Source organism: Polyodon spathula, chromosome 35 (assembly GCF_017654505.1).
Source record: "Polyodon spathula isolate WHYD16114869_AA chromosome 35, ASM1765450v1, whole genome shotgun sequence".
Taxonomy (NCBI): domain Eukaryota; kingdom Metazoa; phylum Chordata; class Actinopteri; order Acipenseriformes; family Polyodontidae; genus Polyodon; species Polyodon spathula.
In genome coordinates, this window is record NC_054568.1 from 1,739,799 (window position 1) to 1,753,646 (window position 13,848).

At 42.2% G+C, this 13,848-nt stretch overlaps 1 protein-coding gene across 2 annotated transcripts in view; it reads left to right on the top strand.

Moving 5' to 3' along the window:
- LOC121303886 (protein numb homolog) overlaps nucleotides 1–13,848 on the top strand; it is a 59,895-nt gene that overhangs the window by 42,818 nt on the left and 3,229 nt on the right. The window contains exons 4-9 of one of the 2 annotated variants that reach the window (XM_041234741.1): nucleotides 333–407; nucleotides 4,760–4,834; nucleotides 8,228–8,368; nucleotides 9,032–9,236; nucleotides 9,708–9,968; nucleotides 13,129–13,296. In XM_041234741.1, coding sequence (XP_041090675.1) covers nucleotides 333–407; nucleotides 4,760–4,834; nucleotides 8,228–8,368; nucleotides 9,032–9,236; nucleotides 9,708–9,968; nucleotides 13,129–13,296 — 925 coding nt within the window. The remainder of the gene's footprint in view (nucleotides 1–332; nucleotides 408–4,759; nucleotides 4,835–8,227; nucleotides 8,369–9,031; nucleotides 9,237–9,707; nucleotides 9,969–13,128; nucleotides 13,297–13,848) is intronic. The other variant, XM_041234742.1, reaches the window with a different exon arrangement.

Sequence of the window (13,848 nt, forward strand, 5' to 3'; positions counted from 1 at the left end):
TTTATTCTACAGTAGCGAGGTATCAGTGCTTGTAGTTCTTGTCAGACGTGATGTGTTGCTGCACAGCTCCGCACGTCACTCTGGTCTGGACAAAACACGCTCTGCTCTGAGAAACTTTCTTCAGGGGGATTGCATCAGAGGAAAGTTTACTCGAAAGTTTAGTGAAAAAAAACTGGGGATGTTTGGATGCAAGGGAGATGTATAATGATGTGAATTTTCAAACGGCAAGGGAGGGGGCTCGGTTCTACTCTCCAGGTGAAATAGTCACTTCTTATAAAGCCGCGGTGTCGTGTGATTGCTGCTGCTTGACTCTGGACTCTGCTCTTCCTCAGTATCTGGGGCACGTGGAGGTGGACGAGTCTCGAGGAATGCATGTATGTGAAGAGGCAGTGAAGAAGCTGAAAACTGTGAGTACTGAGCAGAGCTGGCTCAATTTCAATTGCGATTCTGTCCTGTGTAATTGTAATTGCAATTAACAATGTCACTGTAGCTGAACCTAGGCACACCTGCGTTATTCTAATTTCTCAATTACAGTTCAGTTGGGCACCTTTCCAAGCCTAGTCATTCACAGTTCCAAGTTGTAAAGCATTTTAATGTGTGTGGCTATTTGTTTCTTTTCAGTGTGATTTGATAATTGCAATTACTGCAGCATAGCTATAACTGTATTTGTAATTAAAGAAAATAGCATTGTGATTGCAATTTCAACAAACAAGTACCAAGCATGGTACCGAGTTGTCTCTGCTTACTGCATCCTTAACCTCATAACTGCAATGGGGATTAGAGATCAGCTTGTAGTGGAGTCTAGCTGTGACTGTGTGCAGTGTGACAGTGCTATCAGAGATCAGCTTGTAATGGAGTCTAGCTGTGACTGTGCAGTGTGACAGTGGTGTAGAGCAGAGCAGAACGTTTTGGCAATAGCGTAAACTCCAAACTTTCATTCAGTTTTATTTTAAAAAAGTATAATAAAAGAAAAGCGTTTTGTAAGATGGGAATTTTGACATGACAACCGAAACCAAACCACCAATAGTGTGTGCATTTGCATTTGTCCGTTTGCCAAGTTCTTCTGCGAATCCTATGCAGGCATCATCGCTCGTCTTAAGGTATTTTCTGTTATCGCTCAGATCTCGTGATGCTAAACAGCATACTGCAGACTGAAGATGTTTTAAAGGTGGTGCTTACATTATCCAATGCATGCAAAATGGGAAAAAAGTGCAAAACTGATGTAATGCAGTTATATCTGTTGCGGTAGCTCCATTATAGGGGAATCGATGCATGTTCTTCTTTTAAATGGTACAGTGGTAAACAGCTAATGCTGTAACAAAGGTTTTTGCAGTGGGTTAGATGGTGCATGAGAATGGAAGCACAATAGAATTAGACACGGCTCTAGGCACTCATTGTCGGAAATTATTATTGTTTTCCTCTTGGCACGATATCAGCTTCAAAGATTTTCAGGCTGGCAACACTAGCCCTTCACACCAGGGCCTTCACATTTTAATTGAGTTTTGCTGCTTGAGGAAAGTAAAATGAAAGAAAATAACTCAAACTGTCTGGATGTGCCCTGTGCTCGGCACCCTCTCATCTCTCTTATCGGAGATTCACACACGAGGTGACTCTCTGTCTCTCAGATTAGGCAAAGGAGCTGTTATCAGCTTTGCACACTTTGAAAGTCATTTTGAGGGCGGCTGGGTTTTGAGATCGCCACGGTATGTTTTCATTTACTTTGTAATTAATTACTACTTTTAATTAACTCCTATTTTTTTTTTAAAAAAGAGAAACATGTTTATTTTTATTTTTTTTAAATCGAACCAAACAGCTAAAAATCTAATTCAACGCCTCCCTCTCGTTTTGTAAAACAGTTTTTATTGTTTTACTTTTTGCTTTAACAGACAGTAACACAAAACCCAATAACTCTTTATTCTACAAAATGAGGAACACAGCAAACAAACAATCACGTAACAGATAAAACTTGTATTTGTTCACTTTTTTTTCCCCCAACTAAGAATCAAAGAGCCGGAGATCCTCTAACATCTTGCCCCCGATCTTTTCAAATTGAGCTATTTTGTTTTTATCTTCTGCCAAGCTTTTTTCAATGCTTAACCAGTAAGGCATTACGTTTTTCCACTGCTGGATTTTAAGAGCTGAGCTTGGCTTCCAGTTTTGCAGGATTAACTTCTTTAGAACAAATGAAGACAACGTCACTCTTCAGCCAAAAGGATACCTGAGGTTAGAGTCATGAATTGAATCATGGAGCAGGCAGAGGGAGGTGCTCAAATCTACAGTAGTCTGGAAAGTAGAGGACAGCCAGCTCTCTCTCTCTCTTTGTGTTTTACATTTCAAACAAATAACTGGGATGCTATTATTAAAATTGTTTAAAGCATTTCGGGTGTAATAAATTGTAGTCGTTAGTTTGTATTAAATGTAGATTTTTGTTAGTAGTGATATCTGATGTTTGTACCTAGCATGCTTTCTGGTTTAGAGCTACATTATCTCCACCAAGATCCAAATTCCATCTGCCGTGCAGTTTGCCTAAAGTGGAATTCAGCGTCTCTTCAGCCCTCCCCAGTTTGTTTTCTTAGTTTGTAACATTGTTGTGTTGTAGTTTCGTAGAATAGGAGTTAATAAAAGGCTGGCTTTGAAATTGTACTCCATTATGTGTGAAGAGAGTTTATAATGTTTAAATGCAGTTCCACCTGGTCCTCTTAGCTGTAGAGGGTTAAATCATAGTCTGGAATCTTTACCTGGTCGCCAGTTATATCTTAGTCTTAGCTGATTGGTTCTAGTTTGTGTTATTTTTAAATAGGAGTTAATTTAAAGGAAATTATTGGACAAACAGCACTCCAGATCAGGAAGGCTTGAGAAGTGATGTATGCCCGCATGGCAATTTTATTCATCCCTTTACTGTTGATCTACTTTTAAAACTTTGTCCCCACTTGCAAACTCTGTAGCACAGAACCAGAAACACTGTGGCAGAGCAGTATTGCACATGAGTCAGTGTGGGAGCACGGCCAGCAGGGATTGCTGTCATCGGACACATCACAGAGATTGCTAACTGCATCCCATCTAATGAAAAGGGTAACAGATTTTGGAAAACAAATCCTTTTTTTTTTTTTTATGTGGCTACAGGGTTTCACCAAATGTTACTGTTTTTACCAAGTTAGTCATAAAAAAAATAGAAAAAAAATAATGCTTTGACAGTTTTGACAGTCTTTCTCAAAGTTCAGCACACCAGTTTTTTATAGTTACAGGTGTTTTGAGACAGAACTTCTGATTGCTCTAAATTACTAATTCTTCTTACTTTTTAATTATGTTTTATTGGTGTAACATGATATCTTATTTTGTGGGATTATTATCTCACCAATATAGTTTCGTTTTTTAAACAGTACATTTGCCTCTCCTAAAGCAAAACGTATTTGTAAGTGGTGGTCTGATAGTCAGATAAGAAGCGTGCCAGCCCTGCTCGGGTGTGGTGTGGGGGTGTCTGTGGGTTGGAGCCTATCCAGGGTGTCCTGTACTAGCAGGACGTTGTAAAGCAGGGCAGCGAGGGGGTGTCATTGCTTCAGTCCCTCACCACTCCTGGGCCCTTGCTGAAAATCACGAAGCATGATAATTAGATGGTTTTAGGAGAGTGCCTAATTCTGTCAAGTTGAGGGTCTATAAATAGCGTGGTCTACGTCATTCAGAATGACTCGGATAAGCACAGCCCACACACAGGTGTACAATGGTTCCTGTGTACCGCTGCAGGTTGACCGTGTTTTAGTTCCTTTTCATGTCTTGGCTGCAGGACAGAGCTCCCCGCAACTTTGTTCGAAGATGTCGGACACTGTTTTAAAAATGATTTATTTTTATTGTTGAACAAAGTGTTTGAATGATGCCCTGACCCACCGTCGTTGTGTGCCACTTGACATACAGCAATAGCCTCATGCCCAATGCCTTTATTCAGGATTTAACAAGGACCCTATTTATTATCTATGATACCTCATGTACAGTATTTGTATTAGTTTTTTTTTATTAGATATTGGGAAATCCGAAAACATTTGTAGCTATTTTTAATCATCCCTGCATATCCGCCCCTTATATGACTAGTAATATCTCATAAACCATTTCAGCTTGCAGCTTCATATTTTCAGAGCTGCGGAAATTCTTCTAGCAAAATCTAGAGGAACCCTTTGCTTTGACCTGTGACTTTAAGGTGGCTGCCTTAAGTGTGTGCTGTACAAAGACACTTTGAGTTATTTTCTTAATGTTTAGTACAAAATAAATCCAGTCACTGTTGTATGGCTTCAACCCCTAGCCATTCTATTGATAGTGTCTTTGACACAGTGTCTGTGTAGTTAGTACACAGCTGTATTCTATGATTCTCTCAAAGTATATCCGTTTTACTTTTTACTTTTACCGTTTTTGGTTTGATATGAAGTTTAGATTATGGTTTGCTTTTATTCATGAAAACTAGAAACCCCTTTCTAGTTTAGGTAATGCTTGTATTTATACTCAGATGGTATTCGACAAATATTCCACATAAAATGCTCCTAAATATACATTTACCGTAAAAGATTAGGTATGGGGTTTAGACAGCAGACAGTTGGACAATGAGACGAATGTATTGATTGGTGGATAATGAGTTCTGGGAATGGTCTGTTTGTGCTCTCAGTTTTCTGAGGTAATAGAATTACGTGTGCAGTGGCGATTTCCTGTATTGGATTGAGTGGGTGTTCTCTCCAAGCCGAACTGTGTTGTGTATTTAATGTATCCTTCCTTTCAGATTGGAAAGAAGTCTGTGAAAGCAGTCTTGTGGGTGTCTGCAGATGGTCTGCGGGTCGTAGATGATAAAACAAAGGTAAGAACTTCTTTTAAACTGGCTGCTGAAACTAAGTGAAAGGGAGATGTACAGCTGAGGCATGGATATGCCCAAAACACGCCACCTTTTACTGTGGATGCCAGGTCGCTATAAGCTGTTCTGTAGTACAAGCAAAGAACAAAGTTATTCAGAATAATAAGGCAGCTAATGACAGTGTTCCTAATGCCACAGATAATACATAGAAGTAATTGATGCTTTTAGCATCACGTAAAAGTCAAAGTGTTGCCAGTGCTGGGGAAGCTATTTTTAAAAAGGAATCTGTTCCAGTTACAAGTTAATTGCCACTAGTTACTGCAATGTCCACGTGCTGCTGGGGCAAAGTGGTGAGGGCATACAGGTGAGTGCAGTGCACAGCAGATTAATCACGCAGACAAGTGCTTTCAGGTGCAGGGGTGTTTACTGAAATAATGACAATGTCCTGAGCCTTAAGGCAAACACCTGTAAATAATAAATGCTGGAGAGATACAGAGGCGTGTATCACTTATAACTGGAATCCCCCGGGTTTTACACACACCCACACTAAACACAAACACAGTTAACAGTGAGTGATATTAGGTACTAGTGGTGTAATTACAGTTCTCAGTGAAAGTGATGTCCAGGTTGATGCTGGCTTGCGCTACAGCTCTGGATCATGTTACTGGGAGTCTAGTGAGACAGACAACAGTTACAGCCAACATTAACAAACATAAAACAAACACTCACGGTTTTCAGCTGTACGTTTTACCAACCATTGACAAAGGAGCAGATTACTTTGCTACACCCCTATTTTATACCCTCCCTCATGACCCCTTGGTTAACGAGCGGATCCGCTTCTCCAATCCACGGATGCCACGCCGTTTCCGGTCTGAGTCATTGAGTGTGGGTACCGTAGCTCCACCCCTTTTCTAGCCGGCTGACTTCCACCTACCCACGGGAATAAATGATCATGCCTTTTAGTCCAGAGTACTCTGTTCCCTTTGCCTTCGATCTCTGTCACAGCCGCACTTACATTTTTACAAGTGTTATAAATCACAATTGTGAGGGAACTTTGTTGTCCTTTAGCCCAAGTTATTGAAAGTATCACAATCTAGGATGTTTCGATGCAGCTGTCAGTCTGTGTATGAATGCACATGTCTCGCTGCGATTACATACCATGTCCGGCCACTTTATTAGGACCCGTCAATCTGATTTTGCATCATCTTGTGGGCATGTTCTCCTGGTATGCTCTGGTGTGGTCACATTCTCCTGGTATGCCCTGGGGTGGGACGTGTTCTCCTGGTATACCCTGGGGTGGGGCGTGTTCTCCTGGTATACCCTGGTTACTCTGGAAGACTGAATGGATGCCTTGGCTTACTTCAGCATTGTTGTTGATCAAGTCCACTTACTTGTGCCCCAATGGCAATGACTTCTTTCACGGTGATCGTGCAGCTATACGAAGCAGCGATCCCCAGGCTATAGGGCACATCCCACAGTCCACATGGAGTGCCTTCACTCGGGAGCCCCTAAGAGATACTTCTTCACGCAGAGACTGGTGTGACCACTGCAAACTGTGTTCATTTCCCTACTATATAAAAAGGACTTTGAGGCCTTGGAGAGTCCATCGAAGAGCAATCAAACTAATCCTGGGGCTTCAAGGAATCAAGACTTATTTAGCCTAGAAAAAAAGAATCAGGGGTGACTTGATTGAAGTCTTTAAACTCTTGAAAGGAGTTGGCAAAGTTAACCCTGAATGGAGTTTTATTTTAAGCTCTTTGGTACATTAAACAAGTGCAAAGAGACGTGATTGAAGTTTACAGAATCCTAAAAGGAGCTGACAAAGTTAACCCTAGCCAATACTGTAAGCACTGATCAGAAACCAGGACCATAGTTAGAAATTAAGTGGAGACAGACTAAGGACTCTTCTTCACACAGAGAGCGGTAATGGGTTACTTGGTCATGTTGCTGAGGCAGAATCACTGGGAACCGGACGAGCATTGATGGGCCAAATGGCTTCCTCTCATTCGTAAATGTTCTTTTGTTCTAGTGAATAGGTGGAGTGAATAACAAACGCATTGCTGCATCATTCTTTTCTGTTTTATCCCTTCTACACTAATTTGTGGCTACTTCTCTTTCAGTGCTGCTGTTTTAAAACCTGCTGTACACTTTGTAGGAAATGCACCATTTGCAGTCTCAATCCCTACACACTGTTTTTTTCAAGCGCTGCGTTATTTTACAATCTGCTGAAGTCTCACCAATGAAAATAAAAGCCTATTCAGCAGCCGAGGGCTTTCCCACTGTCCCTCCCAGCTGAAATAATGAGGCAGTTATAAAGGTTTCTTTAGAGTCCTAGCAAGTCCCTTTGTGTCCTGCTGTACAGAAACAGGAAAGCGTTGCTGTTTCTCCCCCCACACTCCTCTGCTTTGGTTACACTGCTGGTTACAATTACCAGCAGTGATATTTCCCCGTGGCTGGGGCTCGCACAAAGGCACTGGGCTTCCAAATCTCCCAGTGACTCTCATTTTATAGGTTATCTGGAACATTTATTATTTCCATTTGCCTTTTCAGGGAGATAGGGGGAGGAGGGGTACTGTATGAATCCTTTTAATTCCAAACTGGTCTGTATTGTACAGTGTTTGCCTTTTTAATGATATAATAGCAGAGATCTGTACATGGGGGGTTGTCCTCCTTAATTGCTCCTAATGCTGCATAATTGAACATTGTAGTTTTGTTTTCACCCGTGTAGTATTAACCTATACCGTACTCCGGGTTAAAGACAGTTTATAGAAAAATGAATGTGATGGCTTTTAGGAAAGTGAAAAATGGCATGTAGACACAGGACAGGACTAAAACAAGCTGGCTATTCCTTCTGTATCAATAGAGAAAGCTGGTTTGCACAGTACGATATATTCTATATTAGTTTATGTATTTTGTAGTCTTTTTTTTTTTCTTTTAAGGATTCAGGACTGTTGTATTTATAAGACCCTGTTTTACCTCTGCTGAACCCTGTGTTGTCTGTTTCACAGCAGTATATTTTTCAACATTTGTTTTGATATTTTTATTCACACATCACAGGTGAATCAGCTGAGGATTTCCTTTTCACCAGCTGTTACTCGGGAGCGTTTGCCAGGAGAAATCATTTTTCTTCTAAACCTGGCAGTGTGTGCAGTTCATGCTCCCTCCTGCAACAGTGCCGGGGCTGTGATTGGATTGAGTGGCGTACTGTCGATGAACGCTCCTGAGTAAAACTTGAAAAGATGAGTTTTGTTCTCCAGGTGTAAACCCGTGAAAATATTAAAACAGTCATGATTCTGTTTGTAAGCATCACACTGTAGGTAGGACAGAACCCTCTTGTAGCGAATGCATCTCCATTGTAAGCTATTTGAAATGAATTGAATGCAGGTTGTTTCCCTGCAGGACCTGATATTGGACCAGACCATCGAGAAGGTGTCGTTCTGCGCTCCGGACCGCAATTATGACAAAGCGTTCTCCTACATCTGCAGAGATGGGACCACCCGTCGCTGGATCTGCCACTGCTTCATGGCCCTGAAGGACTCGGTGAGTTTGAGATGAAAATGAACACTCCAGCCCTTTCGTCATATTTAATATCTTATCTGTTGTCTAATATGGCAGACCCTGATAGCTGATAGCGATGTGATACAGCCACCTGAAATGCCTTGGTGGTGGAAGTGATGTCACATTCATTCACAGTGTTGGAGCGAGGTAGCCTCTAACACACACAAATAAAACTGAGGATGGAGACAAATTTAACAAGCAACTAGAAAATGCAAACCACACACAGAAAACCTTTACACACTAACGGAAAGTGTGATCTCTTGTGGAGTGTATTCCTGCTTGTATCATACAGCCACCTATACAATATTCTATATAGGTAGATCGAGCGATCTCCTTTTTCAATCTGTGTCCCCTGTCCTCTCGGCTGCTCATTTTCTGGACATATTCTCTATTGACTCACTTGCAGATACTGCAATAATGGTCGTTTCTTCTTGTTTTATTACAGCATTTGGCACCTGTGATACATTATTTATGTATTATTGTTATGATTTATCTAAACAAAGCCACTTCAGAAATTCCACTTTGTAAGCACAAATTGAATTGTAAAACACGCTGTTTAAGATTTGAGATCTGTGGCAGAGTGGATTCCAGCGTGATGACTCGCATGGCAGCTCATGCTAAACACACCTGCGTTGCTCCTGTCAGGGGGAGCGTCTGAGCCACGCGGTGGGCTGTGCGTTCGCAGCCTGTCTGGAGCGCAAACAGAAGCGGGAGAAGGAGTGCGGGGTGACGGCCTCGTTCGACGCCAGCAGGACCAGCTTCGTCAGGGAGGGGTCCTTCAGGGTCACCTCGGCCACACAGCAGGCTGAGCGAGAGGAGGTCATGAAACAGCTGCAGGACTGGAAGAAAGGTACAGGCATTTCCATGGGCACGCACTGCGCTTGTCAAAATGTTTATATATATATATATATATATATATATAAAATCAGCAAGGGAGGTGATTCAATGTGACAAAGCCATGCCCATTCGTGAAAAAAGACACAGACCCAGATTGACACTAATCTTGGACTAGCTAACGTTGCCTCAGGTAACATGGTCGGGGTTTATCTGTGTCTGTGAAATCAGCCAATAATGTTGAAAGATCATAGCAACAACATGGTATAACTTGTGTTTTGTATATATAAAAAAAAAACAGTATTGAGAAGTAACTGTGTGTTATAAAACGTTTACAATGAGACGCCAAACTAAAAATATCAAAAATATTACAAGATGATTTGCACTCCCCTTGGATTAACCTGCCAGTCATTTAGACCGTTCTTGTTGGAAAAACTAATGAAAAAACAACCCTCTCCTAATCCCTTGGTGATCTGTCATCTTCCAGCAGAGAGCCCCTCCTTACCGGCAGACAGTGCCTCCCCCCCAGAGGGGGCTGCATCTCCCGTGGACAGGACGGAGGCGGGGTACCAGCACGCCATCCCGCGGCGCCATGCTCCCATTGAGCAGCTTGTGCGGCAAGGCTCCTTTCGGGGCTTCCCCGCGCTCAGCCAGAAGAACTCCCCCTTCAAACGGCAGCTCTCCCTGAGGCTTAACGAGCTTCCCTCCACCCTGCAGCGCAAGACTGACTTCCAGGTGAAAAACCCAGGCAAGTGTCACTCCCACTGAAAACACACCCGCCAAACACCAGCAATCTGGCTTTCATGCATCAGTTACAAAAATGAACTGCGCTACATGATTCAATACAAGAGCTGACGTATCAGATTGGGAGCCAGGTGATCGCTACTTACAGCTGAGTAAAATGTAACACTTTTGCATGGATGGATTAATAAATGCCTAGAATAGCTTACCAGGAGCGCAGTGACATTAGAAACACTAGGAAGTATTGGAGCTGGGTGTAGCCTTGTAGGTAAAAGACATGACACAGTAATAATTCTAAAGGGATATGGAGAGGATCTTAATGAAGAGTTATGACTTGTTCTGCAAGCTTTGTCGAGTTCATTGGAATCAATAACTTGTATACAAGACTGACCGGTTTTATTATAGCACCCGTGATCTTTAACCTGTAACCTTGTGCCAATGAGTCCAGCTGAGGGACATGAAGCAGGTGACTAGACAGGGTCGTCTCTGACAGGCTCCAGGGGTCTGTCCAGCTGGGGCTGTGCCCATGAAATCAGTTGAGTGAAGGATGTGGTGGCAGTGCCAGACTATTAAGAGATTGCAAAGCAAGAGCTCTAATGGAAGGGGCATTGGCCACAGAATAGACTTTCCCCTGATAAATTATTAATGTAGATGCATTATTGATTTTTGGGGGGAAAAGTATATATTTCGTAAAGTCCTTGGGCTTGCCTTGAAGTAAATTAGATTTGTGTTCTGTTTTGAAACCAATAAAGCACAGTCTTGATTCTGGAATCTGGGTAGCATATTTGACGTTGAAAAAAATCAATGAAAACCACAGTGTGGCATTGCCAGTTGGTTTATACAGCTTTGCACCTGCGTTCGTCTGGCTTCTCCAGTCATTAGTGGAATTGGTTTTGGTAGTTCCAGCTTCCTTCTCTGTAGAGGCAGTGTGGTCCAGTGGTTAAAGTCCGGGGCTTGTAACCAGAAGGTCATTGGTTCAAATCCTACCTCTGCCTCACTTGATCTCCTTGTGCTCCGTCCTGCGAATGAGATGTTAAATCAGTGTCCTATTGGAAGTGACTCTGCATATAATGCACAGTTCAGAGCCTACCTCTGTAAAGAGCTTTGCGATGGTGGTCCACTATGAAAGGCGCTATATAAAAATAAAGATATTATATTAACCAACTCTGTATACAAATATATGGGGAAGATTTGTTGGAAATGCATTTTTCTAAATTATTAATAAATACAGTATCTCCTTCAGTCACTGCATGTATAATTGTACATGTGTGCTATTGTTTTTAATTCACTTGTCTTGCTCCAGTTCACCTTTTCTTGCTCCAATTCACATACACAGTTTTAATAAACAAAGGAGATTGATGCTTACAGAATCACTGACACTGCTCGGAAATACAACACCCGCCACTGGGAGTTTGTTTGCTGTTTAAGACCAGGAATACACAGGTGCAGCTACTCGGTCAACCTTGTAGAGCATCCTTTTGAAATTCTTGCATGAAATCGTTTTTTTAGTAGTTACTTGGAAAATAAGTATGCTGCTGAAATTGGCAGTGTTAGCAGGTACGTGTGAATTGTCAGCCCAGTTTATGCAGTTTAAAAAAAGTGTGTCGGACAGTTTTTTTGAATTTCTGTAATAAACTCCCCCTTTGGCCGCATTGTAATCCCAGTTTGACCTATTAGACACTAGCATGAGTTGCCCTCAACACTGTTCCAGGAACCTGTTCACGGAGCAGTAGAGTCCAACCCCCCTCTTCAGTCGCATACTGCAGGAGCACTGTGGCGTATGTGACGCATTCTTCTCTCCTTCAGCCACTATATTTCTAGATTTCCAACTACTACTGTATTATTTAGAAAGGTTTTAACAAATGTTGAAGCTCGCAATGTGTTTACAGACTGAGAAAAACCCTCTCTGCTTACCCAAGGGATAGCACGTCCCTGCTTTATTCTGCAAGCATACAAACCTCAGGCTTGTCTTGGCCTGGGTGACCCCTCTCTTACAGAGAGAGAGAGAGAAGTCTCTATGCTCACCAGTTGGGTGACTGCTGGGTACAAGTGGTCACATTCTGATTAGGTTTGGAGCCTATTGGAAAAGTAAAACAGCCACATCTCAAGCTGTGGTCCGCTTTGAAAAGGCTGACGGTGAAAGAATCTTGCCACCTTGCCTACACTTGTGTTTAGATTACATGCAAGCACAGTTCTGTACAGCACATGCAGTGACCCAGAGGATGATGAATGAATGCCTGCATTTTCTTCTTGTACTGCACTCTGCAATTAGACTTGACTGCACACACTGTGTTGCCCAGGGACAACCCTGAACTTGATTCAGATCAGCGGGTCACTGATTTTTCAGCTAGCCAATGTTGTACCTTGGTTTTCTAATTAAAAAAACAAACAGACATAAAAATGGATGTTAGTTATTAAAAGCTACAATCCTGTCCATACTGTAAATGTGTAATATTCAGTAGCGGGCAGACTGGGATAAAAATACATATATCAAAGACTAGAAAAAACGCGAAATGGCTCTGTGCCAGATGGCATGGGAAGTATATTCTGAAATGTATTTGTTTGATTTAATTTGTCTTGACGAACTTGACAGTCAGGTCTGTGGAAATCTTAAGTTGTTCTTTTCAAATTCAGAATTTGATATTTGTCTGGGTTTTTGAGAGAATATCAAACACTTGGGCCAAGGTCCCGCCCCTCCATGAAATCTAAAATGCATTTGCATTGTATTTATTTTTCATGTAGTTTAGGTTTTATTTTCTTCCACTGGGTGAAAGTAGTTCTTTAAAAAGTGGTCTGTAGAGAGGTCACCTCCAGCTAGTAATGATTTGGCCTGAGACAGGTTATGAATGAGTTGTTATACCTGACAGAATGCTTGGGTATGTAAGTGTAGAGTACAAGTCAAAGATGGTTATGATGAAGTTCTGCAATGCACTTTCCAGTACTTTGGTGCTGAATCACTGGGATCCTTTAAGACCCGACCTTGAGAACAATCAGCTACCAGGAACTGGACGAACACTGATGAGCTGATCCTCTCGTTCTGGACAGCATGCGGGTTTCCCAGTCATTGACATTTTAAACATGGTGTGTTTGTATATGGTACTATTTGGTATGCTAGCTATCGCACAGTCCCCTGTGTAAAGCTGACCTGAGCTCCCTTCCCTCCCCAGTGCCTGAAACAGAGTCTGGCCCTCCCGACGAAGCAGACAGCATCAACTCTCTTTACTGCCAAGTCAACAGCTCCTTCAGCAAGCCCCCCGAGGAGCCCTTCAGCACCACGGCAACCACCAACAGCATCCTGCTGCCCTCCATCCCCCCCCAGCCGGCCCCCACCCATGGTGAGAGAGACAGAGACATCTTACCTGATACAGCCTCCAAGACATTAGATGGCACCCTAGTTGTTAATGAGCTGAATGCTTACCTGCTGTAATCGTCAGCCAGCAGCAAAGTCTGTGAAAGCACATGTTAGAGACACTGCAAAAGCAAGCAGCATTGAGACTAGCCTCTCAATAAACTCCCCCTGTTCTCTTGAGACATTCTCGCCAGGGTACCCTGGTAATGCGGGGTACTCTCCCTTCAGTCTCCAGAACGCCCATCATGAGAAACAAGTACAATATCTAGACTTGCATTCACCTCGACTTTGCTTCATGATTGAAGATGTAGCCACTTCACCGCTCTTTATGAATCTACTGTACACCCCACAAGCCTAAACCAAAAACACTGTATGGAATTGAGTCACTTCCAAGTTTACTGCAGATAATTTTACTATACATAACTTGGCTAGTTAAAGGTTTCCCATTTGAGGATTTAACTGTTTAATTGATCGTGGTGAGATCTACTTTTTGCATCATATAATTATTTATTTTTTTAACGCAATTAAAGTAATGCAG